The 27,751-nt window shown below is 43.4% G+C and overlaps 2 protein-coding genes across 2 annotated transcripts; both read right to left on the bottom strand.

The window, feature by feature from the left end:
- Positions 1 to 16,488: 16,488 nt before the first annotated feature.
- On the bottom strand, positions 16,489 to 23,063 carry LOC130986541 (wall-associated receptor kinase-like 14). The gene is made up of 3 exons (XM_057909981.1): positions 22,284 to 23,063; positions 19,240 to 19,317; positions 16,489 to 17,814 (listed from the first exon to the last, which is right to left on the bottom strand). Exons 1-3 carry the CDS (start codon positions 23,020 to 23,022, stop codon positions 16,646 to 16,648), a joined length of 1,986 nt encoding a protein of 661 aa, XP_057765964.1. The 5' UTR covers positions 23,023 to 23,063; the 3' UTR covers positions 16,489 to 16,645.
- Positions 23,064 to 26,647: 3,584 nt separating this feature from the next.
- Positions 26,648 to 27,529, bottom strand: LOC131025608 (uncharacterized). The gene has a single exon (XM_057955408.1). The coding sequence runs from the start codon at positions 27,527 to 27,529 to the stop codon at positions 26,648 to 26,650; it is 882 nt and encodes a 293-aa protein (XP_057811391.1).
- Between the last annotated feature and the right edge of the window lie 222 nt (positions 27,530 to 27,751).

Here is a 27,751-nt window from a genome sequence, read left to right as displayed (position 1 = left end):
GGTTGATTCTCCCCTTCCTTCGAACCCTAGTTCTCCCCGCACTTCTCCATCGGCCTCTGGATCCTCTCTCCCCACTTCCGCAACCCCTAAAACTTCTAAGGGCAAGAAGAACGCCCCTAGGTCGCCCAAATCCATACCTGAATCCCGATTGAGTGTAGCAAACATGCACAAGATGTATGACCTATGTAAGCGGCCTGCAGGTTTGGAATTCGAATCCCAATCCAAGGCTCTGATACCCGCTTTTGACAAATTGAACATGAATATGGTGGTCATCTGGCGAGCCCAGATAGATGCCGGTCTGAGGCTTCCCCCTCCTCCACTTATAATAAATGTGGCCAATCACTTCAAAATCCCCTTCTATCAAATAGCCCCCTCCGCCATTCGGAGGTTATACTGTTGACAAACATGGTTTTCGTACCTCAATTCCACATGATTTGTTGTCATTTTCCTTCATGTTTTGTTTGCCAATGCGTGTTTGTACCATAATGTTGAGTTTTATGAAGATTTGATGTCTTGGTGTAGTTTTGGAGTAATTTCAGGAAACATCAAGGATTAATTGGAGGATTTTGAAGATATGAGATTGAAGTACGTCTCGAGAGAAATCCGTGAGCGCAAACGGCGACCAAATCCGAGTCCGGACGAGGGAGAACAGAGCAAAACGAGCGGACTGTGCAAAACGCCCAGTACCCCGCGGTCACCACCCGCGGCCGCGGGGTGGGACCGCGGGTCAGCTGTTCCCGACTCCAGGAGTCACCCGCGGTCACCACCCGCGGCCGCGGGGCGGGACCGCGGGTCCCCTGAGCATCCCCCACGTTTGAAGGCCGCGGACGCGGGCCGTGACCGCGGGAAAAGGGCGGGGCTTCCCCCAAGTGGGCCCCAGACGCGATTTTAGCCCCAAAACTCCATTGTTCCCTTCTTTTCTAACATCATTCACCACACACACCCAATTCATCTTCCCCAACCTCATACTCACCCATTTCCATCTTCCCCAATTCATTCACACCAAACCCTAGCCTCCATTACCACATCTTTTTACCAAGATTGAAGGCATTGAAGAGGAGAGAAGATTGAAGAAAGCTCATTAATAGGATTTGTCACTTCTTACTCTCTCTTTCATTTATGTATTTCTTTGATTTTGGTTTGTTGTTTGTGAACATGTTTGGATAAAATCCCCCATTAGTTTGGGGATTAGGCTCATGGATGATGTAATAGATTGATTATTATGCTTAATATATGTCTTGATTACTTCCTTGTCATTATCTTTGCAAGCCCTAGTATTCTCTCTTGTATGATTGGTTGGCCACCTTTTGTGCATTTCTAATTTGTGATTTGAATCGGGAGATGATAATTACAATAGATTAGGAGTTTGATACATATCATCTCAATAATATGGTATCAACTACACCGTATACTTGCCGGCGTGGTGAAAATATTAGCTATTCGGGAGTTTGATACATATCATCTCAATAAACCTGAATCCCGATTGAGTGTAGCAAACATGCACAAGATGTATGACCTATGTAAGCGGCCTGCAGGTTTGGAATTCGAATCCCAATCCAAGGCTCTGATACCCGCTTTTGACAAATTGAACATGAATATGGTGGTCATCTGGCGAGCCCAGATAGATGCCGGTCTGAGGCTTCCCCCTCCTCCACTTATAATAAATGTGGCCAATCACTTCAAAATCCCCTTCTATCAAATAGCCCCCTCCGCCATTCGGAGGTTATACTGTTTTCATATCCTTTGCACCGCCCATGGTGTTGTAGATACTTTCAAATTATTTGCCCAGACCCAATCCCTAAGATTGCAGGGGGGGCCCCTGTATAGCTTTGCCGCGCGTAAGAAATATCCCGCCCTTTTCATGAGTCCCCTGAATTCCTATGATAAAGACTTTCTCCACTCTTACTGTTATGTGAAGACCACTTCCGGTACTTGGCACCAGTATGGCGCCCAAGAGCTGCAATGGCATACCTCCCGCACCAAACACCAGTCGGCCTCCCAAGGAATCCCCTCTGATCACGACCTGGGAGTGCTGAGCAACCTTAATGCCCTCCACAACCAAGAGCCATTCCCCTGCAAAGATCTCACTGAAAATCCCTCGGCTTTGGCAGCCAATGGCCTGTTTCCCCTATACCCTCCTGGATCCATAGGTAAAATAGGCCTTAGTATCGTATGTGAAAATGATTTGTTACCTTACTTTTGTTGATAAGGTTGTGTTTGTTTGCAGGGATGCCGTGGAGGAACAAATGTAGGTCCGAGCTTTCCGCCGACCGTCCCTCTGGCGAAGAGGGCCAGGGCTCTGGGCAACCCGTGGATGATGGGGTGGATATCTCCAAGCTGATTCCTGTGGTCCCAGATGAGACTATTCCGGCGCAACACTTCCCCTGGCAAGGGGAATGACATGGATGTACTTCTTTCATTCAGCCCGGACAACCAAAAGACAAAGGGCTCTGGTTCGGGCCAGAGTGGAGGGCAACCCATCATTCCTGTGGTAGATGTTGAGGATGCCGAGGACGTCGAGGATGATGTGCCCCTTGTCCGATCACTCCGCAATATTCCTACTCCCGGGTCCCGAGTGGTCCCAAGGAAAAGGAAGTCTGCCGCGGAAGACCTTGCGGAGAGGCGTCGCAAGGCGCGCCTCGAAAAAGGCAGCAAGCTCGTGGACCCAGAAGTTGGGCTGGCAAGTGAAGCGGAGGCTGCCTCCGTGGGTGCTAAAAGGGGTAAGACAGTGGCCTTGCCCGAGGAAGAATCGGAGGGCCCTGGCCTTAAACCAGTCTCGTCCCTAAAGGGGCGTGACTTCGTTAACACCCTTCTCTCCCGGATCCATCCCAAGGATAGGGAGTCCACGCAGAAGATGGCGAAAGCTGCGTTGGCGAATTCCCTTAGCCGCCTGGTGCTTCAGGTACCCTGCATCCATTAACAAGTTTGCATTTTTATATTTCTGACCTTTTGATTTCCCTTCTTTAACTATTTCCCGTCAATTCCCTGCAGCTGGAATCCCAGGTCGGGGAAGTGGTCCATTGCATCGATGATTACGGTGCATTGGAGAAGGATTTGGAGGCAGAGAGGAAACGGACAGAGGAACGCGACGAGCAAGTTGCTGGTACTGTGCAGCAGTTCAGCAAGACAGAGGCGGAAGTGGCTGAGTTGCGGGCCAAGCTTGCACAGGCAGAAGTGGAGAAGGCCTCCTTGGCCTCTGAACTGGCGAGGGTGACGAAGGAGAGTCATGAAAGCCTTGCCAGATTCAAGGCGAGGTATAATGATGACTACAAGGAGGCCAGGCGTGGCTGGAGGAAAACCTGTGTGGAGGCTCAGAACCGTGGTTATGTCCTGGGGGCACGGGACCAGCGTCTGGAGTATTTCTTGTCTCCGCAAGGCCAGCATTTCCTGGGGATGATGTTGGAGGGCACCTTGGCGGCCTTCAAGCAAACTCCAGACTATCTGGAGGGCTTCGGTTCCCTCTTCGCTTATGTGATAAAGCAGTCCGCCACAAAGGCGTTGGAGATGGCGGGGGTGGCCCCGGAGCAAATTGCTGCCCTGAACATGCCTGCTTTGATGGAGAACATCAAGGATGAAGACGTGAACCAGCTGATGGGGATCACTGAGGATTCCCCGAAGAAGCCGGAGTGGTGGTATCCAGTATTGGAGAAGGCCCTTCCCTATTTTGCCTTTGGGGTCGGATCTGACTCATTGCCTGCTGCTCCGGTGTACACGCCTGCCTTCTGTGCCTCCCTGCTGGGTTTCGTGAATCGGCTGCGAGGTCCAGCTGCTAGCGGCACCCGGGGATTTTGTCAATACAGCCTGGAGCCTCCTCTGCCCTCTGGTTTCAAGGCCTCGGCCTTCGAGGATTCTGCTTCCTCCTCTGCCGCGGTAGATCAGCTTTTTGCCTATACAGAAATGAAACATCATATGTGTAAGAAGCTGTGAAGCTGCTGGATGTGGAAGCCCGTCTCCCTAGAGTGAGGGATACCGGCACGTTGCCGGTGCTTGTGGAGGGATCCTCCTCTAGCCAGGTCTCTGCGGCTGTCACCCCTGCCCCGGTCTCCTCTACTCCCGCTGTTCCGATTGCTGCAAATCCTTCCATCTCTGACGCTCCTGGCTCCCCTGTCTCTGCTCCTCCCTCTTGACTGCTTTTGTTGTCTCCTCCCCTAGTTTCATTCAAACTTTTGTAATTTCAACTTTGTAAATATTTAGTATTTGTTCCGATTTTGGTGTACAGTGCCGCCGTCGTGGCGTTGTAGATGGAATTTCTGCACAACTTGTCTTTGCTCTTAAATTTCTATGCTAGTTCTGCCTTCCCTCACTCTTTATGTTACTTTGTTGCTTGTTGATGTTGAGCTTGCATTTCCGGACTTCACGCTGTGATGTATGTTTTTGTAAAGTAGGGTATGATCTCTGTTTTTGTTGAAGTCTTTGTGATTCCTCTGCTGGGAACGTCCTTGGTTTGGCCCGCTGTGCTTGTTCCAAGCGTTTCTCTGATCTTCCTCCCTGGGATTTCTCTGACTCCTGTTTTGAGGATTTCGCTGACTCCTCTGGCGAGGATTTCGCTGAATCCTTTGGCGAGGATTTCGCTGACTCCTCTGGCGAGGATTTCGCTAGCTCCTCTGCCGAGGATTTCGCTGCTGCTTCCCATCCAAGCATTCCTTTGCTGCTTCCCATCCAAGCTTGAACACTCTGCGCGGAGCATGGAGGACCCAGGGGGTGCAACCAACTTTCGCGGCTTACGATTAGATAGTAACCCTCTGCGCGGAGCATGGAGGACCCGGGGGGTGCAACCAACTTTCGCGGCTTACGATTAAATAGTAACCCTCTGCGCGGAGCATGGAGGGCCCGGATGGCGCAACCAACTTTCGCGGCTTACGATTAAATAGTAACCCTCTACACGGAGCATGGAGGACCCGGGGGGTGCAACCAACTTTCGCGGCTTACGATTAAATAGTAACCCTCTGCGCGGAGCATGGAGGACCCGGGGGGTGCAACCAACTTTCACGGCTTACGATTAAATAGTAACCCTCTGCGCGGAGCATGGAGGACCCGGGGGGTGCAACCAACTTTCGCGGCTTACGATTAAATAGTAACCCTCTGCGCGGAGCATGGAGGGCCCGAATGGCGCAACCAACTTTTGCGGCTTACGATTAAATAGTAACCCTCTGCGCAGAGCATGGAGGACCCGGGGGGTGCAACCAACTTTTGCGGCTTACGATTAGATTGTAACCCTCTGCGCGGAGCATGAAGGGCCCGGTTGGCGCAACCAACTTTCGCGGCTTACGATTAAATAGTAACCCTCTGCGCGGAGCATGGAGGACCCGGGAGGTGCAACCAACTTTCGCGGCTTATGATTAAATAGTAACCCTCTGTGCGGAGCATGGAGGACCCGGGGGGTGCAACCGACTTTCGCGGCTTACGATTAAATAGTAACCCTCTGCGCGGAGCATGGAGGACCCGGGGGGTCCAACCAACTTTCGCGGCTTACGATTAAATAGTAACCCTCTGCGCGGAGCATGGAGGACCCGGGGGGTCCAACCAACTTTCGCGGCTTACGATTAAATAGTAACCCTCTGCGCGGAGCATGGAGGACCCGGGGAGTGCAACCAACTTTCGCGGCTTACGATTAAGTGCAACCCTCTGCTCTGCTGGCCGCATGATCCCTCTGCTCTGCTGGCAGTATGATCCCTCTGCTCTTCCCCTTGTTCAAGCGTTGCCCCTGGCTGTTTGTTTTTCCTTTAACTTGCTAAGAAGCAATTCCGCGTTCCATTTCTCTGCGCGGAGCATGGAAAACCCTGGGGGTGCAACCAACTTTCGCGGCTTACGATAGCAATGATCCTCTGCTTTTCCCTTCACTTGCTGAGAAGCAATTTTGAATTTGTAAATTGGGGACTACGGGTATACACCCTACTCCCCCCTCTGGTGACATGTGCAATGCCTCTGCATGAATATGTTAAGTAAAATATGCAATAAAAACGATAATAAAAAATAAACTAGACAACACCAGGGAATTCCCTAGAGCCATATATCCACTTTTATTGATATCATGGCCCCGAACCTCGTTAAAACCCCTGTGGGGAAAAAGAGTATTCGGTCTACAATTTCATCATTCCTGCTGAGTAGCAGTTATACATAGAATTTTTTGAGAGTATTGATATGCCATGGCCTGGGGAGAGCTCTACCGTCTGAATCCGACAATGTGTACGCCCCGCCACCCAAGACTTCTGTGATGATGAACGGGCCTTCCCAATTGGCTTCGAACTTGCCCACTGTCTTTAATGCATCGGCTCGTTTAAGGACCAGGTCGCCCTTAGATAATTTCCTCGCTCTGACCCTCTTGTCATATCCTGCCTTGATGATGCTTTTGTATTTTGCTGCTCTGACCCGGGCCTCATCCCTCTGTGCTTCCACCAAATCCAGCTCTGCTCGGCGGAGTTCGGCATTGTGCTCAGTGTTGTAGGTTGTAATCCGATATGACTCCAACCTTGCCTCCGCTGGTATCACCGCGTTAGATCCATACACCAGGGTGAATGGTGCTTCGCCAGTGGCTGTCTTTGGGCTAGTGCGGTAGGCCCAAAGTACAGTGTCCAGCTCCTCGACCCACTTGCCTTTGCTTTGATTCAGCCTCTTCTTAATCCCCTCGCATATTGTCCTGTTAGCCAGTTCCACTTGACCGTTCGCTTGTGGATGAGCCACCGAGATGAATCGTTGAGTGATGTCCATCCGGTCACAGAAATCCGCAATTCGCTGCCCTGTAAACTGGGTTCCATTGTCCGACACAATGATCCTTAGGACTCCAAATCTGCAACATATATTCCGCCAAATGAAGCGCTCCACAGTCACCTCATCGATTTTCCCCACGGCCTCAGCCTCGACCCACTTAGAGAAGTAGTCCACCGCTAGAAGGAGAAAACACTTGCCCCCTGGTGCCGTGGGTAGTTTCCCGACTATGTCGATGCCCCACTTGTCGAATGGGCATGCAGCGTACATAACGCCCATAGTTTTCCCTGGAATGTTGATTCTCCCGGCATGTCTCTGGCAAGCCTCACACTTGCGGACAAAATCCCTGGCATCTTTGTTGATGTTAGGCCAATAGAACCCTGCCCGAATGATTTTTCGTACCAAATTACGAAATCCCGTGTGACCACCACAGCAACCTGCATGAATTTCTTTCAAAGCAAAATTAGCTTCTTCGGGAGATAAGCATTTTAGTAAAGGTTGGGTAAAGGATCGCTTGTAAAGTTGATCATTTATTAAACAATAATTCTTGTAGCGAGCCCTCTGATTGGATTCTCTGCTCAACCGCTCCCATGTCTTGAGAAAATGTACAATTGGAGCTCGCCAGTCGTCCCTGATTTCCACTGAGAAAACCTGTGAAGTCCTCATTTCTCTGGTATCGCAAAGTAAAATAATCTCGTCATTCCATGTTTGTTCCACTGCACTGGCCATGCGCGCCAGTAAGTCCGCATTTGTGTTTTCTTCCTGGGAAATCTGCTCGATTTTAAACTCCATGAACTTTTGTTTCATTTCGTTGATTTTGCAGTGGTAGGCCTTCATCCGCTGATCCTTGACATGGTAGGTCCCCGACAGTTGTTGGGCTACTAACTGTGAATCCGTCCTAATGATAACACATTCAGCCTTGAGCTCCGACAGAATATGCGCCCCTCTGACCACAGCCTCATATTCAGCCTCATTGTTAGACATCCGGCAGGTGAATTTGATAGCAAATTGATATGTCCCATAACCTGGTGAGGTGATGTACACCCCAATTCCGCATCCCTCCTTTGTTACTGACCCATCCACAAAAGCAACCCAAAATTCTGGCATAGGACGGCGAGTTGTTTCTTGGATGAAATCCGCTAGAGCTTGTGCTTTTATTGCCGTTCTCGGCTCGTACTCCACGTCATACTCCCCCAACTCCACGGCCCACTTGACCATTCTTCCAGACAAATCCGGTCGCCCCAACACTTGTCTAAAAGGTAGAGCAGTGCGCACCACTACCCGATGTGATAAAAAATAAGGCCTCAACTTTCTTGCCGTGACCATGATCGCCAGAGCAGCCTTCTCTATTTCTGTGTAGTTCAACTCGGGGCCCTGGATGATTCTGCTGACAAAATAAATTGGCCTCTGGTAACTTCCCTCTTCTCTGATGAGCACAGAACTAACCAACTCCTCTCCCACTGCTATGTATAGATACAATGTTTCTCCCGGGACCGGCTTGGTCAGAGTTGGGAGCTTCGCCAGATATACTTTAAGATCCTCAAATGCCGCTCGGCATTCCGCTATCCACAAGAATTTAGTTCCCTTCCTTAGGATTTTGAAGAACGGCATGCTGCGCTCTGCCGATCGTGAGATGAACCTGCTCAGAGCCGTGATATGCCCATTTAGAGTCTGCACTTCCTTGATTCCTCTGGGTGGTGTCATTTCCATGATGGCTTTGACTTTTTCCGTATTGACTTCAATCCCTGCGGGAGTAACTTTGTAGCCTAAGAATTTCCCTGTGGTGACCCCAAAGGTGCATTTCGTTGGATTCAGCATGAGCCGGTGTGTTCTGATCACCGTGAAGATCTCCTCCAGATCAGAGACATGGTCTTCCACCCTAACACTCCGCACGAGCATGTCGTCCACATAAATTGATATATTCTTAGAGAGCTGTTCCTTGAAGATTTTTTCCATCATTCACTGGTATGTGGCCCCCGCATTCTTCAAGCCAAATGGCATACTCCTCCAGCCATAAACCCCACAACAGACGGCGAAGGCCGTTTTGGCAATATCCCCTCTGTTCATTTTTACTTGGTGGTATCCCTGATATGCGTCCATCATAGACAATAAGGCGCACCCCGAAGTGGAATCCACCAACTGGTCAATCCTCGGCAGATGATAATGGTCCTTCGGGCAGGCAGCGTTCAAATCTCTAAAATCTACACACATCCGCCAAGTATTTGTTTTCTTTGCCACCATCACGGCATTCGAAATCCACTCTGGATATTGTACCTCCTCAATGTGCCCCGCCTCCAACAGCCCTTGAACCTGCTCCCTGATTGCAGCATCCTTCTCGGCCCCAAAATTCCTCGTTCTCTGCTTCACTGGCTTAACCTTAGGATCCACGTTGAGGCAGTGCTCTGCCAACCCTCTGTCTATTCCCTTTAAATCGGCGGTGCTAAATGCAAACACATCCGCATTTCTCCGCAGGCAGCTAATGAGTTCCTCTCTAACTTGATCGCTCATCGAAGACCCAATTTTGGTCTGGAAACCCTCCTTCCCTGGAAATAATTCAATCATGTTGCAAACATCACTTGTGGATATCAAGGCGGATTTCTCTGCGTTATCCCGATCATTCAACACCTCTAGCAGCTCCCTTCTCTCCTCTGGTGGAGCAGCGATTGCACCCACCTTTCATTTCTTTCTAGCATCCGGTCCCTCTGTCAACCGTTCTCTCTTCTGCCCAGACGAGTGCGATAACATTTTGACATGGCATTCCTTTGACACCCTCTGATCTCCCCATACTTCTCCCACTCTCCCGTCCCTGATGGGGAATTTCATTTTGAGGTGAAACATGGATATAACCGCTCTGAAGGCCGTCAGAGCAGGGCGTCCCAGTATTACATTGTAGAAAGGGCTGGGCATATCCACTACCAGGAACCGTGTCATCCTGTTCTTGCAAGCGTCCGCTCTGCCCAGTGTGACTGGCAACTCCACAAAGCCCAAAGGCATGACAATTTCCCCACCAAATCCAAACAGAGGAGAATTCGTTGGCTCGATATTAGCTTCAATTCCCATTTCTGGAGGCATTCGAGATACAAGATGTTCACTGCACTCCCCGAATCCACGAACACGCGATGGACCCTGCACATCGCTATATCCGCCGTAAAGACCAGTGCATCGTCATGCGGATACATGAGGGTTCTAAGATCTTCGGCCCCAAAACTGATTGCTGGCTCCTTCGCCGCACTTGTAATTCCCATTATTTGCTTAGGGTAGTACCCTGATTTCACAGCGCGCACAACTTGCTTTTTGGCTCTATTGGACGTTGGCATCCCATTCTCCCCGAAGATCATGTGTACCTCCCTCGGGTGTGGGAAAGGAGGTTCCCGTCCCTGCGCTGGCTCCCTCCTGTTGTCACGGTTATCCTCCCGCCGTTGGTCCTGATTATTTCTTTGATCCCTCTGATCCCGATGACCCCTCTGATCCCTGTGATCCCTCTGATCATTTCCCTGGTTCCGCCACTGGCCCTCGTTTCCTCTGTCGATGAATTGATCGAGGTTTCCCTGACGCACTAGTAGTTCCAATTGGTGCTTAAGATGTCCACAAAATTTGGTATAATGTCTGTAGGTGTTGTGATACTCGCATAGCTTGTTGTTGGGCCCCTCCTGTGGCGGCCCATCCCGGTAAGTTCCTGGTGCCCGAAAAAACGGTTGGCTCTTTATCAAGTGAAAAATCTCCTCCTGTGATTTGTTCAGGGGCGTGTACTCAGTGAATCGTGTGACTTCATTCACTGTACGCTATTGTCGGGGTGGCATCTCTCCCTGGGGTGGCAATACCCTTGGAGGCAACCCTCTGAATGGTGTCCTATCCTGGTGTCGCTGTCTCTCTGGTGCTTCCTCGGCTCTTCTGGCTATGTGCTTGTCATTTTCCGCCTTTCGCGCCATCCTGGCGTCTTCCAATTGCAAATAGCCTGGCAATCTTGCCATAATGTCGTCGAAATCCCTGGCCGATCTAATTTGTAGTTCGTCGAAGAATAAGCCCGGCTTTAGTCCTCTGACATAAGCGCAATTCTTAATTTGCGATTCCGCCTCTGGAACCTCCAGGGCGGCTAGGTTGAATCTGGCAGTATACTCCCGCAATGTTTCATTCTGGTCTTGTTTGATATCCATCAGGGAAAGAGCTGACTTTCCTACTCTTCGCGAGCTCGCGAACTGCCTCAGAAAACGCACTTGTAATTCTTCAAACGAACGGATGGAATTTGGGGCAAGCGTCCCAAACCACTGCTGGGCGGGGCCAGTCAGCGTAGTGGAGAATATTCGGCACTTGATGCCCTCAGTGTACATGTGTAAAGTAACCAATCCCTCAAACCGATTGAGATGTACCTCCGAGTCAGTGGTACCGTCGTAGTCCAGGGAAATGGGTTTGTAGCTTCGTGGCAGGGTATCCGCTAGGATGTCATCTGAGAACGGACTGCGATTGTTGATGGGGAACCTTGACGTCTTAGCCCTCTTGTCCTCCTTATATCTCCCATGTTCCCGTCTTTTCTTCGGGGAGTCGTGAGCGTGGTGGCGTTTGTGACCCTTGTGCCCTGGCCTGCCAGAGGAATACTCCAGCTCCCGTCCCTCTGACCTCTCTGTATAGTGTGATTTCTCTGAACGACGAGACTTCTCTGCCCGATACGATTTCTCTGCCCCATGGGATTTCTCTGATCTCTGTGCTCTGTCGTCCCTCTGGGACTTCTCCCTTAGTGAGTTCTCTAGATTCTCGAGCTGGTGTTTCAGTTGCGACACTTGGTTTTTCAGTCGTGCATTCTCCCTCGGCCTTTCCTCCTCGAACACAAGCGAGACGGATTGACTATCAGACTCGTCAACCCCCTCCCGTCTAACAACACTGTTAAGCCTGACCTGACTCCCCTCTGGCCTTCTCTCCAATTCTCTGTCAGCGGGGACCTTCTGCATTTCCCCAGGCATCACAGCCTGTTTGTTGGTTATCGGATTGTTTGCCTCCAGAGCAGCGGGGGGCGGGGCCTCAGTGCCCTGTGGATTGGTCGCTCCTACCAGAGGAGCTGCAGTGGGGATGGCGGACAGCATGGGAGTCCCCAACGCCTGACGCATAGTAGCGTAATTGAGTAGAGCCATCATTTGCTCTGCCAGCCCGAAGTTGAGCTGTCCCCCACCAGATGTAGGGGCCAAGCCTGGCATATCGGAACCCGGGGTTATCTGAGCAGATCTCTGGGTGTGAACATTCAGCCCTGTCAGCGGGGTGGCTGGGATAGCTTGAAAGCCCGGCGGCGTGGTGAAGGCGGTGCTACCCTGCATACCGTTGAACAATGAGGTCGGCACCTCAGTAGCGTGAGCAGCGGAGTCAAACTCCTTCTCCAAAGTGCGGTGAGCATCTGAAGAACCCATGGTACCTACACATAAACGATGTGAGAAAAATCCAGATAACAAATGAATCGATCCTCCTTTGATGATCGAAATTCCCGAGATAAGAAATCCAAAACACCGACGCGGAGGCCGTTAAAAATTCTCCCTCAGAATATCTCTATACACTGGGAAATAAACCCAGGGCATAGATTGAATTAACATGATATGAACAACAGAGATTTTCCCCTCGAAGTCGTATTAAGATCCAGCAAAAGAAATAAGTTATCAGCAGAGCCACATTAAGAAGAAACTCGAAGATGGATACAAACACAGTAACAACCAAGAGATTCGTTAGCGAAATGCGTTAGGCATGGTAGAAAATAAGGATTATACGGGGAAATACGAAAATCATAACCCATAATTATCACGATCATGCAGTAAAACAACCACGAAACCCAAAAACAACAGAATCAACACATCAACCAATCAGATTGTTAACAAAACACGTTAGACATGGTATAAAATGAAGATTATCCGAGAAAACATGAAAAACGCCGATAATTATCACCCTTATACGGAAAATAACCGTAAATCAACGGCGAAATACCCAGGACAACAAAAACAGAGTGTCAACCACCAATCCACCGATGCAATTCGTTAGATCCGTAAGGAAAACACCAAATCTACGAAGAAACACTGCAATCGCACACAATTATCCCAACCATGCATGAAATAAACACAGATCTCCCAATTCGCGACCTCCGCCACCTTTCCCCATGCACAAAAAATACAATTAAACATAGATCTCAAAGATTTATAGGTAGATCGGCCCGGAGAACATGATTATGGACTCGGATTTACTTGGGTAACCAGATTATCAGCTAGATCGGTGCCTGCGCACGCAAATCCGACCAGAATTTCTGATCTGCATGCGCCGGCGAACAAAACTCACGTCCTAGCCCATTTTTCCCATAGACGGCGCCAGATGGTGAAACATAAGAGGGTGGGTATCTAACTAATCGGTGAATTGTGAATAAATAGTGAGTTATACCTAGTTCTGATTGCTCGGAGAAGACAAAGGAAGTAATCGGAATGCTAGAACGAGAGAAAAGCTGCTGTTGTATTGAGAGTAAAAGATAGCGTAAGTTACAAAGGAGCACGTATGCCGATATTTATAGATTACATATAGAGGGTAAAATAGTAAAATCAGCACTGGAGCATGCGCCTTACGTGGTCGGGGGGGCATAACAGTAAAATCGCCTTCACGCGGGAGATTTTCCCGCGCCTCTGGTGATTCCTCTGGTGAAGGCCATTCCTCTGGCGAGAGCGGCCTCTCTGGCGAAGGTGGTTCCTCTGATAAAGGTGATTCCTCTGGCGAAGGTGGTTCCTCTGACGAGTGTGATTCCTCTGGCGAGTATGATTCCTCTGGCAGAAACCATCTCGCTGCTCCCCGTGATTTCCCTGGTAACGTCATTCCTCTGAGGGGAGTAAATCTGAAGGGCAGTGGGTTTAGGGTTTGGGAATGGGCCGGGTAACAGATTTGGGCCAGGGAAGAGTATTGGGCCAGAGGAGTTAATGATTATTGGGCCAACTCTCCACATTCCACCTTTGGCACAATTATCATTATGTCACCAGGGAAGAGCCTGCATTTGAAATAGAGTTTATCATCACAGCCATTTTTACTATCATCCTATCACAAAGACAAGACAATAGAGGGTGAGAAAAAATATTAACATATTAATCTCAGTCTCAACACCAGAGACCAACCCAAGGGGAAATCACCATTTCTCAAACCCAAAGGGTTATCATTGAAGACTCAACAGACACAACAAAACACACACGCAGAACACACACACATGCAAAGAAGAAAGACAGACACAGAGCAGAGCACAGAGCTCAGACGCACAAGGCACATACACAAAACCCACACAAGAAACTCAAGAGAAGAGAACAACAACAAAACAACATGCAAAAGAGAAACAAGCAGGGACACATGCAGGACCAGACAACTACAGACTCAAAAGTCACAGAGCAAAAAGACCAGAGCAGAGCAAAACACAGAGCTCAGACTCAGAACACACGACACAACAGAGAACAAGAAAAGAAAAGAGACAAGCAACCACAGAGGCTGAACTTGCCACACATACAAGCACAGAGACACAAAAGGTCATCTAAACTCTTTCTTAGCCTTAAGCAACCATTTGCATTCAACAATAGAGCAGTTATCCGGTCTTTCAACAAGAACCCAAGTTTTGTTATTTTGCAGAGAGTTTATTTCAGAGTTTATAGCAGCAAGCAACTTATTAGGTTCAGTATGCATATTGGGTTGAGGATCCACCTCAAAAGGAACAGTGGGGGGAAACACAAGCTCATACTTGCTTTGATCAACAACATTCACATTCTCCACCTCACTTGGAGCATCAGATTGTGAGGATTCAAGCAGGTCATGCATGTTGTTCATGGTGAATGCAGATGTAGGCAAGACAAAGCACAGAGACAGAGCAGACAAACAATAAACCACTCTCAGCCTTACTGGATAAACCCCTCTCTCTCTTGTTTTTCAGGATACTCGCACGAGGAGACTCCTTTGAAGGAGAATCCAGACGAACTGGACCAAACATAAGGGAGATCTCACTTGGCTTGGAATGCCAAGGGTTTATCGAGATTTCAGACAATACGCGGAAGCACAATAGCACAGGATCGCAAGATACCAAGATCTCAGCAAGCAAAACATGCAAAACACAAACAACAGCAACAACACCAAACCTAGAATCTAGGAGTTTCAAGTGTTTAAGCCAATTTACCAGAGCTGGATTCCCAGGTAGGGGAAAGTCCAGACTTACGACAATCCTTGCTCGTCGAGAGCGAATCGGCGCAGCCAAAGGGCGGCGGGGTGGGAAAGATGTGTTCGGAGGGTGCCCTGGCTAGGTCACCGTGGCTCTGATACCACTGTTGGGTATCTTCGCCTAGCCAGGGTTACACCTCTTTGTTCCCGAACCTCCTGTCTTCCCCACTCGTGCTCAAGCACTTGATCTTCCTCTGTTCTGAAGTATCGATCCCTCTGCTCACTTCGACTTCTCTGGCAGCGGGGACTCGATTTCACTGGCACCCGATCCCGCTGGCCTCGGTTCCTCTGCTCCTTCGATCTCGCTGCTTCTTCTTCACTTCTCTGCAGACTCGACTTCGCTGCTCGTCAGAGGATTCACGACTTCGCTGGTGCCTCGACTTCGCTGGCGCCTGGAGCTTCGATTCCTCTGCTCTTCTTCTTCACTTCTCTGCAACACACAAAGAAAGGCAGCAAGTAAAAGAGAAACAAAGTAATCCTGAAGGAAAGAGAGAAAGTAAGAAATTCAGAGGGAACTCAAGGTTTGGGAAAAATGTGTCCTCGGGACACTTTGGCTCAGATTTTTCCCACAGTAGGCAACGACTTCTTCCGGCAGCTCAATGATCACGGCTCAAGGGGAACAGGAGAAACAGATCAGCACCCCAATCTCGATTGCACAGCCACCAGCAGCAGGAATCTGATGGACAGGATTCCGATGGCTTGCACACTCACAAAGTATCACCAACCAGGAAACCGATGGACAGGAATCCGGCGATACAAGCACTCAATCGAAGTGAAGTTCACACCCACAGTCACCAATCAGGAAACCACGAACAGGAATCCGGCGACACTTCAAGAAGGAATAGCAGAGCCTTCTGAGTCAAACAGTGTGAAAACTTCCTTACGATTGAAAGACTTGCAGCAGGGATAAAAAGGAGTGGAGGTCATTGGGAAGGAGGGTGGAGCATTGAAGTCGGAGGTGGGAATCGAGGAGACGGGCGGCGAAAAAAGGTGGAGCGGCGCAGATGAGTGAGGATGAGGGGAGTTAATCTGAAGGGCAGTGGGCTTAGGGTTTGGGAATGGGCCGGGTAACAGATTTGGGCCAGGGAAGAGTATTGGGCCAGAGGAGTTAATGATTATTGGGCCAACTCTCCACAAGCATGTCGAGCATTAATACGTTTACCACAAATTAATACATTAATGTTCGACATACTCGACTCGATCGCAGTAATCGAGCATATATATTAGTGCAGTACCACTAATACTCGACATGATCGACTTGCATTGGTCAAGCATATCAAGCAAAATTTACAATATAAGTAAGGAAAATTTTGTCCTTTCAAACTCAAAATGAATAGTTTTTATAGTTTTCTTTTATTATAGGTATCATTTATTTTTTTATCTTTGAAAATAGGTAAAAATAACCATTAGTCCTATTTTTTATTTACACTATAAGTGGCTATTTTCCACCACTGATTTTTAATAAAAATACATTGTTTTTTTTTTTCGAATATACATACATATGCAATTACAATGGGAAACAAACGTACAAATAGCATGCATGAAATACATTGAACTATATTGGCCACGGAGCAGCGATAACATGCATATTACGAAAAACTCTCTTCTTTCATCAAATGAGTACTACGGTTTATCTCCTCATTACAGTTACAGAAGCTTTAAGTACAGTAAAAGAATTTAATTAACTACAGTGCTACACCAAAAAAAGTTTGAGTTGACTTAATTAGTGGCCGCGTTGAGCAAACTATTTTGACGATGGCGAAGTCTCATCACTTCCCCATGAATGATGAACTGAAGCAGCTGGAGAAAAATCCCTGCTACTAACCTTACACAATTCTTCATCTTCTTTGATCATCAAATTGGAGGAAGATGAGGCAGACTTTGTCCACTTACTCGCCGCAATCTGCTCCAACTCAACCACAACTTCCATCATCGACGGCCTCAAATCCCTGTCGAAGGCAAGACACCTGAAGGCCAGCTCAGCCACCTTATGCACCGACGACAGCGTCCAATCACCGCCGTCCAATTTGAGGATAAACGGGTCGATGATCTCTTCCAAACACCCTCGCCCGATCCTGTCCACAGCCAGCGCGGCCAGGTTTATCTCGCCGGGCGGCCGGCTAAAGTCGACCACCCTCAACGCCGTTATGATCTCCACAAGCACCACGCCGAAGCTGTACACGTCGCTCTTGTCGGAGAGATGGAAGTGCTGGTGGTACTGCGGGTCCACGTATCCCGGGGTCCCCTGAGGCGCCGTCGAGACGTGGGACAGGTCGGCGCCGGCGGCCATCCCCAGCCTCGACAGCCCGAAGTCCGCCACTTTGGCGGTGTAGTTGTAGTCGAGAAGTATGTTGCTGGACTTGACGTCTCTGTGGTAGATAGGCGGATGCAGCGTGTGGTGCAGATACGACAGCGCCTTGGCCGTCTCGAGGGCGATGCTGAGGCGGACCGGCCAGGCGAGGCCGCCGCCCTTCTCCCCCTGCAGATGCTGGCACAGTGTGCCGTTGGGCATGAACTCGTACACCAGAATCTCTTCGTCCTCCATGGAGCAGCCCAGGAGCTGGACCAGGTTCGGGTGGCTCACTGAGGCCAGGAGTTTGATCTCGTTGATCACGTGTTCGCTGCTGCTGCTGCCGCCGTGTTTGAGTTTCTTGATGGCCACCCATTTGTCGTTGCTCAGCTTGCCGGAGTAGACCGTGCCGTAGGCGCCGGTTCCGAGCATCTTTTTCTCGGAGAAGAAGTTGGTGGCTTTCTCCATTTCCTTGTAGTGATAGACTGGGATGGCTATGCCTGCTGTTTCTGTGAGTCTCCGGCTCCGGTGGCGTCGGCTTCTGCTCCTCACTTTTGATCTTTTCACAAGGAAACGGGAAGTAACGGCCACAACCGCTATCACTGTAACAGCTGCTGTCGCACCTGATTGACATATTTCATTTGCAATTTAGGATTTAATTTGCGAGCAGTAAACTCTCCTGTTGGAACGAGATTCAGTATATCACACTTTATGTCTCACTTTGTATTCCATTTTCAATATTATTTAATTTCTTATGTATATTTTCTTCAATTTCAATTTTGTAGGCTTTAGTTTAATTTTGTGATTATTAACTAGGGTTTATTCCATCAATTTTAGGGTATATAATTGTTTTTTATTATTTAATTTCACTTTTGTTAGCTAATAATAGGTTGATAAATTCAAAGTCATGGTATATACTTTTTAAAAAATTTAATTTTTTGATATAAAACTTCAATATAATTCATACTATTATACTAATAAATTTTATTTTTATAAAAAATATTTTTAAAATAATAAATATAAGCATGAGACACATTGGCACGTGTAAAATTGTGGGACACTGGATCTCATCTCGTGTTTATTGTGCAACATTTCCTATTACATGTACAGATTATGTCCACGTGTCAAATTTTCTGAGCACGTGTTCATCATATTTGTAGATGGTACAATTTGCCGGACGTTGTAAAATGTTCCAATGAAGCACATCTAACTTGCATTAAAGTATGTGGGGTCAAAACTCTATATCTCCTTATGTGTGTCTCATTATTAATTCAATTATTTTACAAAGATTTATTATAAATTAAAAAGCAATTATTACAAGAAATTAAACTTTAATTTTTATAAGTTATATACACTACTTTAATAATTAAAAAATGCAAATTAAATATAAAAAATAACAATATAATCCTAACAAGATTGGTGAACTCTAGTTAATAATTATAAAAGTAAATTAAATCACAACATATTAAATTTAAAGAAAATAAATAAATAAAAAATTATAAAATGTGATATATAGTGGGATACAAAATTAATGAAACACATGACTAAAGTTGGGAGGAAGGATCTCAAGTAGTTGTATAAAGTTTGAGTTAATGTATGAATTAGAGCACTCGAGAGATCCTCTATCCCACTTTTATTGTCTCATTCCATATATCATTTTCAATTTATAGTATTTAATCATTTTTTCTTCATTTTTTAATGTATTATGTTTTAATATATTTTTAAGATTATTAATGAGGGTTCATTAATCCAATTAGATATTATTATTATTATTATTATTATTATTATTATTATTATTATTATTATTATTATTATTATTATTATTTTATATATATATATATATATTTTATAGTTTTTAATAAATAATTAGTTGTTAGGATTAATTAAACTATAGTTAGGATATATAAATTTTTAAAAATTTAATTTTTAATGGTAGATAATAATTAGAGTCTATTACATAATATATTTATAAAATAAGTTATAAGACACAATTAATGTAACATAAAATTGCGGCAACATAAAATCTCATCTAAAATTAAAATGGTTACCTCCTATTAGGACAAGTATTCTAGCAGCTCCTCTGCATTGTCCAGATATATATTTGGAAAGGTTGCATCGTTGAGCTTCTGCCATCAAAAGTCAAAACTATATATTACTCCGTACATTGAAATCACTATTATAAACGTATATATAAATATGTAATTTAAATTTTTTAAGATATTCAAACGATATAAATATATTCTGTTCACAAAGAAGTATATATATAGTTCAAACTCCACGATCCCCCTTACCCAAATCACAATAAAAGAACAATATAGTTTGAAAATAAGAAGCCAATTTAAAGCATGAAGAAGCTAATTAAAGTTGAAGCATCTGTGAATACGTACGAACCTCCTGTCCTGGTCAAGTAAATTAATCAACATTGTTAGGTAAATAGAACTCAATTTCTGAGCAGTTCTCGGATTTGATTATTACGCTATTAGACTTTGCGTACTAATTATTTTTGTGCCAAAACAAAATTATTGAAACTTGGCACATTAAGCTAGTGGATTGGTTTGACCCGCTATATCGCCAACTCAAGTAATGATAATGGACTACTACAATAATTGTTTGAACCCCTAAGTCACAAGAAATTATATATGAAAGGGACCTTAACTATTTAATAATTATATGGAACGCCTTTTTTGGTTTATTCTTTCTTAGTGGATAAAATTAATTGTTGGTGTATAATGGCTTTTCAGCGCATGCCTATCTATGTGTTTGAGCAGTGAGTGTATGACAATAATGACAAGGTTAAATAGTTAGTGTGCTTATATATAGGCAAAACATATCTTGAGGTCCCTTTATTTTTAGTTTTTGTTTCACAAGATCCTTGCATAATTTTTTTGTTTTAATGGATCCTTCTACTTTTCTCTTTGATTTTATTGGGCCCTTATTTAACTGATCTCATAATTTTTTGAACTTTTCCGTTATCTCATAATCATATTCCGACTCTTTCATCTTTGTCGAGATTCAATTACAATTCCTCAAATTTGATCTATCTTCCGATTAATTTTCAACTTTTGTTTGCTTAATCACTAAACCTGATCTTTTCATTTATTAAGACACGGTCAAATCGTCACCATCAAAGTACAAGATGATGAAGAAGGCGACACTACAAAGCGTAGCAGTGAAAAGGAAGTCGGGGCTTATCTTCGTCGCCTTTGGAGATTTATCTCCGTCGACAATAAGATCATCACTAAAGATATCCACTGCTAACAAAAAAGTTGCGGCTTGAAACAGTGAAAATGAAGGGAATTGTGAGATATGTTAATCAAGCATTCAAGAGTACATTCGAGTATAATTCATATGATTCTTAATTTTGTTTAGCTTTCATTCTTGGACGATGTAGGAAATCTTGCAACATTCCCAAGTTTTGTTTCAGCTTGATTCTTTCCTTTGCTTTACTGAAATATCCCTTTGTATGTTCGACATTTTGATTTCCTTAAAGGTTCATTAATTGTCGAAAGTAGTTATGGTGTGCTAAGCAGCGAGCCAGAAAATTTGCCTTATATTTATTCCTTCTGCAGTTCTCTGCTTGGAATTGCAAAGAGTTTGCCTTATTTCATTCCTTCTGTGCTTACTGTGACGCTGAAAAATAAAGGATTATGAGATAACAGACTTATGGCTTCCGTTAAATAAGGATCCAACAAAATAAAAAATAATAATAGGAGGATCTATTAAAACAAAAAATTGTTCAAGGATCTAATGAAATAATAAACAAAAGTATAGGGACCTCTAGATGTGTTTTGCCTTATATATATGAGCAGTACTTTATTTGTGAATTTCATTGGCCAACACTACTCATATAGTAAATAATTTCCACAGGAAAAGAAGAAAACCTTGAAAACAAAAAGCGAATAGACGAACTTTATTGAAGTTTTGTGTACACTATCAGTGCCTAGCAAAACGGAAGCACATATCATATACAGATATACTAGTATATCTTTTTCAATAATAAAATATATATATATATATATATATATATATATATATATATATCAGAACCGATCACCTACCCACCGTGGGCATGCATAACGTGCCCACCATGATGTGGCAATTACAATTATAGTAAGATAATTTTAATTAGAGTAAGATTTAATAATTCTCTTTCCTAATTAAAATTGTCACGTCAGTGATGGGCACGTTATACTTGCCCACGGTGGGTAGGTGATCGGTTCTGATATATATATATATATATCATATCTTTGAAACTTTTGTTGTGCATCTTCTAAGTTACTGGACGAATAGACCTTTTTCATTTCTACCTACGACAGCGACTATTTTACAAATATAAATCGCAGTAAATTAAATCACTTAAAGTTACGTTTCGAATGTGCCAATTAGATTTTTTTATTGAAATATCTGGTCAAAGACGATATATAGTTTATTCGAATTTTAACCACTTATTTGTAAAAAAAAAGCCACGTCATAATATAACGTGTATTGTAGGTGAGGTGTATATATTCTGGTGATTTAAAATCTAAATATGAACATGATACTACTAGTCTACTATATACCAATAGTCATTTATGGTACCAGTATAAAGTGATTTATTTCTTTATCTATATCCACATATAAACTGCTCGATATGGAATTATAATAAATATTTACATATATTATTATTTTGTCCAATCCTTGTAATATATATGAGATAATAATATTGTCCAATCCTTGTAATATATATGAGATGAAACATTGTAATAATAATTAAGGAATTACTACGAAATATTGAACATTGAGCTATGAGAAAGTAGAAAGAAAATGTGTATTAATGGGCATCGTGCTTGGAAAATTGAATCAGTACCTACTCCCATGAGTAACAACTTAATTAATCTAAACAAAAATATCACTTTTAGAATCTAGCTAATTTTATATGCAGACAAATAAAACCACGTCAGCTAATATCTAATATTGTGGATCACGATGGTAAGACTTTCAAAGTTCAGAATATGATCATTAAAAAAAATAACTCCATTTACCTGAAAACAATAATTTAAAAAAACTAAGAAAAACAAGAAAAATAATAAATAAATAATGCAGCACAACCTACCTTTCCGGCAGCCCACACCATCCCTGAAACCATCGCCGACGAACCCATCAACGCACCGGCACCGATACGCTGGCGGCTCCCCGTCGAGTGGCGGCAAAACGCCAGTGCACTTTGCATGGTCGGAGCAGCCGCAGCTCCCCAAAACCCACCACCCTAACCTCACAATCCGAACATCCAACGAAACGGTCAAACTCATGTCCAAAGATTCGATCGATATCGCCGAGAAGAGCGACTGGCAGCCGCTCCGCCGCAGCTTGCCGTAATCCATGAAGAGACTTGCGTTATCCGTCTCAGAGTAGCAGCGGATGCTGTCGTTTGTGTGGCCGCAGTCGAGCAGCTCGAAGTTAGCCTTGACCGCCGTGGTCGGGATGAAGCACGAGTTCGGGCCGCCGCTGCAGTTCTGCAGGAGCACGGCGTTGAGGAAAGTCGGGGCGTAGTTTCTGGTGAAGAGGTGGCCCAGCGCTTCCACGGGGCGGTCGCAGACGGCGGGGAGGCTCACTAAGATGGTGTCGCTGGTGGTGGATAGGACCGGGAAGTCCGCGGCGAGGGCGGTTCCGCTGGAGCTGCAGTTGAGTTGGATTGGGCAGCCGCCGGAGAAACCGAAGGGGAAAGGAAGCGTCGTTCCGCCGCATGTTTGGTTGCACCGCGACGCCGCCACGGCCACAGCTGCTTCTCTTGATGGCCATAGAAGAAGAGAAACAGCAAAGAATAGGATCGGAGTTGAGGATTTTAGTTTCATCTTCTAGTATCTAAGGCTAAAATAAGTATCTATATATACATATATATTTTTTTTTTTTTTGATCAATTAAAAATCTATTAAAAAATTGGGGCGGTACCAGGAGTACCAAAAACATCATACAAGTGGTGCGTACTCGTTAGAGCACCACAAGGTAATATATACATATATATCTACATGTTGGATATGTGCCTTTAAATGGTAAGAGTTTTGTTTTGTCTTTTGGTATTTTAATTTTAACACAAGGTATATCATATTTAGTGTCCCAATTGTGTTTCAATTTACATTTTTAAATATTTAATTTTTTTTTGTATGCTTTAATTTAATATTATAATTATTAATTAGGATTTATCCCATCCAATTAAGATATATAATTATTATTTTTTCGTTATTTACATTTATTGTTAAGGTTTATAAGTATAAATTATTTATAATTATTTTCTTTTAATTTCTTCGATCTTTTGAAATACTAATAGTTAAGAATAATTCATAATATTATAATAAATTTATTTTATAAATATTAGTATTAAAATAATAGATATAATAATGAGGGACGATCACACACATAAAATTGTACTAGAACATTGATGTCTATTGGTAGATCAATGGTGTAAATCTATTCATATTTTATACTCTTAGGGGGCGGCGTTTACTTTGTATGATTGATAAAACAGATATTTGAGTATTTTTATCCTCAATAGTATGATTACTACAATCTCACCCTTTTGATGGGATAAGAATCAGGCAAAACAAGTTTAAATGATAAAAATAATCAAGGGCCTTGGGATATCACAAGGTTTCAATCAACAAAGTAAATAAGGGATTAGCGTTACTATTTTTTATCTATCAAGGCTAATTCTTCAAAGTAAACACCGCCTAAGAGTTGTTTTCATCTTAGCCCTCCTTTATGAGTGAATTTTGAAAATGACCACTTTTGGATAATAAAAAATTAAAAAATTGATCACACTTACCATTTTACCCTTCACATAAAAGCTTAAAAATTATCCAATGAACCCGAATTCACAACCAATGCTATTAATTCTTAGTTGCGAATTCAAGTTTTAAAACTTGAATTCACAACCAACAATAGCGATTCAGTTGTGAATTCAAGAACATTAACGACTCAAACTGATCACCTTCATATTCATACGTATAGTAGCTTCATAATTTGATATCTCCATGCCAAAAAAATTATAAAAGAGAATAACAGAATCACACAAATATACAAAATCATCAAAATGACAACAAAATCTACAAATTTATAAAAACAAAAAATTTACAGAAATACACAAATCTACTTACAACAAAAACGCTAATAGACAACGTTCAGAAACCGTTGTCTATTAAAAATTAAATTGTTGTTAATGAGAGCATTGTCTATTGAAGGGCGGTCATAGACAACGGTTTTCTGTGATCGTTGTCTATTCTTTGATAGACAACGGTCAGAAAACCGTTGTCTATTCTCTGATAGACAATTGTTTGCCAAATCAAATTTCTAATTTTGATTACCACCCATTCACAGACATTAATATTTGGTATATGAAGCCACAATGTTGAACACCAGTCAAGCATGGATGGATCTAGCGGAACTCATCATGGTAATTATAATCTTCGTCTTCATAAAATACAGCGCTATAGAAAACATATGGATTTTCGATCATCTCTATCAACCTCAGACGCCCATCTCTATAGAAAACAATGAAGAAGATGGACGTGTGAGAGATGGAGAGATAGGAGGGTGGCCAATTTTTAATTTTTAATATCAAACAGAAAAAATAGCTAATTTTTAATTTTTTTATATGAGTGAATAATTTTTATTTTTACTGAAGTAAAGTGGCAATTTCTATATATTAACTCTGTATATATTATGATTGATTAGTCCATACGATACACATCCATTATTATGTTTCAATTTAATTTGTCATTTAGTTAACAATTATGTTGAAAATATGTTAATGTGTAGTGTAGCACTCATCATGTATAATTAATTTTGGTTCTACATTATTAGTTGTTCTTCGAATTGTTTTAAACGATAAATACAAAATTGAATACTCTAATGATGTAGTATTAAAATTAAAAATAAAATAAAAAATTGAATTTTGTCCTACTTGATTTGATGCTAATGAAGAATACAATATGAAAATTAAGATTAAAGTAAGAACAAATGATGAAGGAATATGGTTGCTTTACAAAGCTTGTACATACTTTTTCCACACCGTGCATCTCCATTTGTCTTCTTTTCACACTAGCTTATTTTAATTGTATCAAAATAAAGTAAAAATTATTTGGTAGTTAAAGAGATATGTGTTTTATTAATTTATTTATTTATTTATTTATTTATTATTATTATTATTATTATTATTATTATTATTATTATTATTATTATTATTATTAAGACAGCTTTGAAAATAGCCAATTTGCGCTGTTGTCAATTTCATCTTATGTCGACTAATTAACAAGATGTGTTCATAACCACAAAATCTTATGTGCAATCGGGTGTACCGTATAATCGGGCTGATCCGTACCTAAAATAGTGTTATTTATATGATTTAGATGAGAATATGAGTTCAAAGGTACGAGTCAAAGTCTAAGTGAAGGTGCAACCCAGTTATAAAGTACACCCGGGTGTACCTAAGACCATCTCGTTCATAATTCATAAAATTTTGACATGAGTTCGGATTAAAGATAACCAAAGTGAAAAAAATGCAGAGATGCATGGAATGAAAATGAACTGATTTTGTACACTCGAGTGTACCGTACAATCGGGTTGATTCGTACCTAGAATAATGTTATTTATATGATTTGGATCAGGATATGAGTTCAAATCAGGGTACGAGTCAAAGTCTAAGTGAAGATGCAACCCAATTGTACGGTACACCCGGGTGTACCTAAGACCACCGGTGGTCGTCGTATACCACCAAATAATTCCCGCTGAATTATCAAGAACTAATTAGTATAATGACAAGCAGGGTCGATCCCACAGAGAGCAGATAAAATCATTCAATTTCCTAAAATCTATATTTTTTGTGATGCCACCACGCCTTAAATTTGAAAAAATATTAATAAACTAAGGAAGTAAATAAATCAAATAACAATTACTAAAATTCAATCAAAGAAAGGTAACTCGGCTCGAATAAATCCACACTAATTCAATGCTCTGATCATCGACGCAAAGATTAATTAATCCCTATCAACCAACTAGTTATATGATACCGTAATACGCACTGACATACCCCAATTCCTACTTACTATGTCAATAGACGGCTGGATATGCCAGTCCTGCCTATTTTCTATATTAAAATATAACCTAGCTGGATATGTCAGTCATAGATTTAATATTCTAATAGCATTAAGAGGAAGGAACCAAATTTAGACCAATTATCCTAGATACGCTAGTAATAATTAATCCATCAATTTATTCCTACTACAAACATGGTAACTTTATCACTAATCAGCCCTATTTCAACAATTACAGATTGGAGGTGCTAATTTTTTTTTTTTGATCAGGAAAAGAGCAATTTATTAAGAAGAAGGGGTATCAGGAATACCCAAAGGTGAAAGGATACAAAGAAAAAAGCAAAAACATCAACAACGAACAGGGGAAACACCTCATAACTCTCAAGACGAACTAACCATGTAATTTTGCCTCTGTAAACCATCGCCTAAAATCTGAAGTGATACGCTGCATTTTGAAAGCCTCCATCCACCCCCAAATCCTTGTTTTGATCTCCGCAACCAACTTCTCTTTCCTCCACACGCCTTGGTTGAACTTACAAACATTCCTCTCTTTCCAGATGCACCAAATCGTGCATAACCAAACCACAAGAAGAAAATGGCTGTCATCCTTGTTTCCAAGATTTATAAAGGCCAACAGATGCTCCTTAGCCTTATGATTCATTGTTGTCTGTTTGCCAATCCACCGCAAAATTTCTTTCCAAACTTCATCGGCTTTAAAGCACTCAAAAAATGTATGATTAATGGTTTCATCTTTCACTTTGCAGAAGCCACACAAAATATCTGCATTTTGAAAACTGACCTGACGTTTTTGGAGTTCATCGCATGTAGGCAGTCTTCCTTTCAAAATCCGCCAAGCTGTGGTTCTAGTCTTGAATGGGACTGCAGCCTTCCAAATCAGCGACCAGATGTTGTCTTCGTGAGGATGGACTGTAGGATTTTTCTCAGAGCATAGAACCTTGTACGCCGTTTTGACGGAGAAACAACCATTGGGAGACGGTTTCCATCTCCAACCATCTTTGGCAGCAGCATTTGCACGAGCTCTGTTGATGAGAGAATGCAAAGTGTTGGCCTGTTCAAGGTCTCTTCCCGACAGTTCACGGTTCCAGGAGAGCTTCCATTCGCACTTCTCGTCGACCCAATCTCCCATGCTCTTGATGGTGCCTCTTTGGTTGTTGCTAAGATAAAATAATCTAGGGAACATCACCGAGAGGCTCTTGTCTCCAATCCACCAATGGTGCCAAAAAAGTATCGTATCTCCCTCCCCAATTTCCATTTCTAAATTCTCTCTAAACCATTTTCCATTTTCTCCCCAGCTTAAACTCATAACATTTTTCCACCATCCCGGTCTAATCTCTCTATTTCCCACACCCCTCAGACCTTCGCTTTGCCAACAGACTTCCCCCTAAGTTGCTCGAATCACTCGTGCCCATAAAAGGTCTTTCTCAGTAAGGAACCTCCACACCCATTTTGACATGAGCACAATGTTAAACCAATC

Source organism: Salvia miltiorrhiza, chromosome 5 (assembly GCF_028751815.1).
Source record: "Salvia miltiorrhiza cultivar Shanhuang (shh) chromosome 5, IMPLAD_Smil_shh, whole genome shotgun sequence".
Taxonomy (NCBI): Eukaryota; Viridiplantae; Streptophyta; class Magnoliopsida; order Lamiales; family Lamiaceae; genus Salvia; species Salvia miltiorrhiza.
This window is presented reverse-complemented; position numbering and strand designations above follow the sequence as displayed.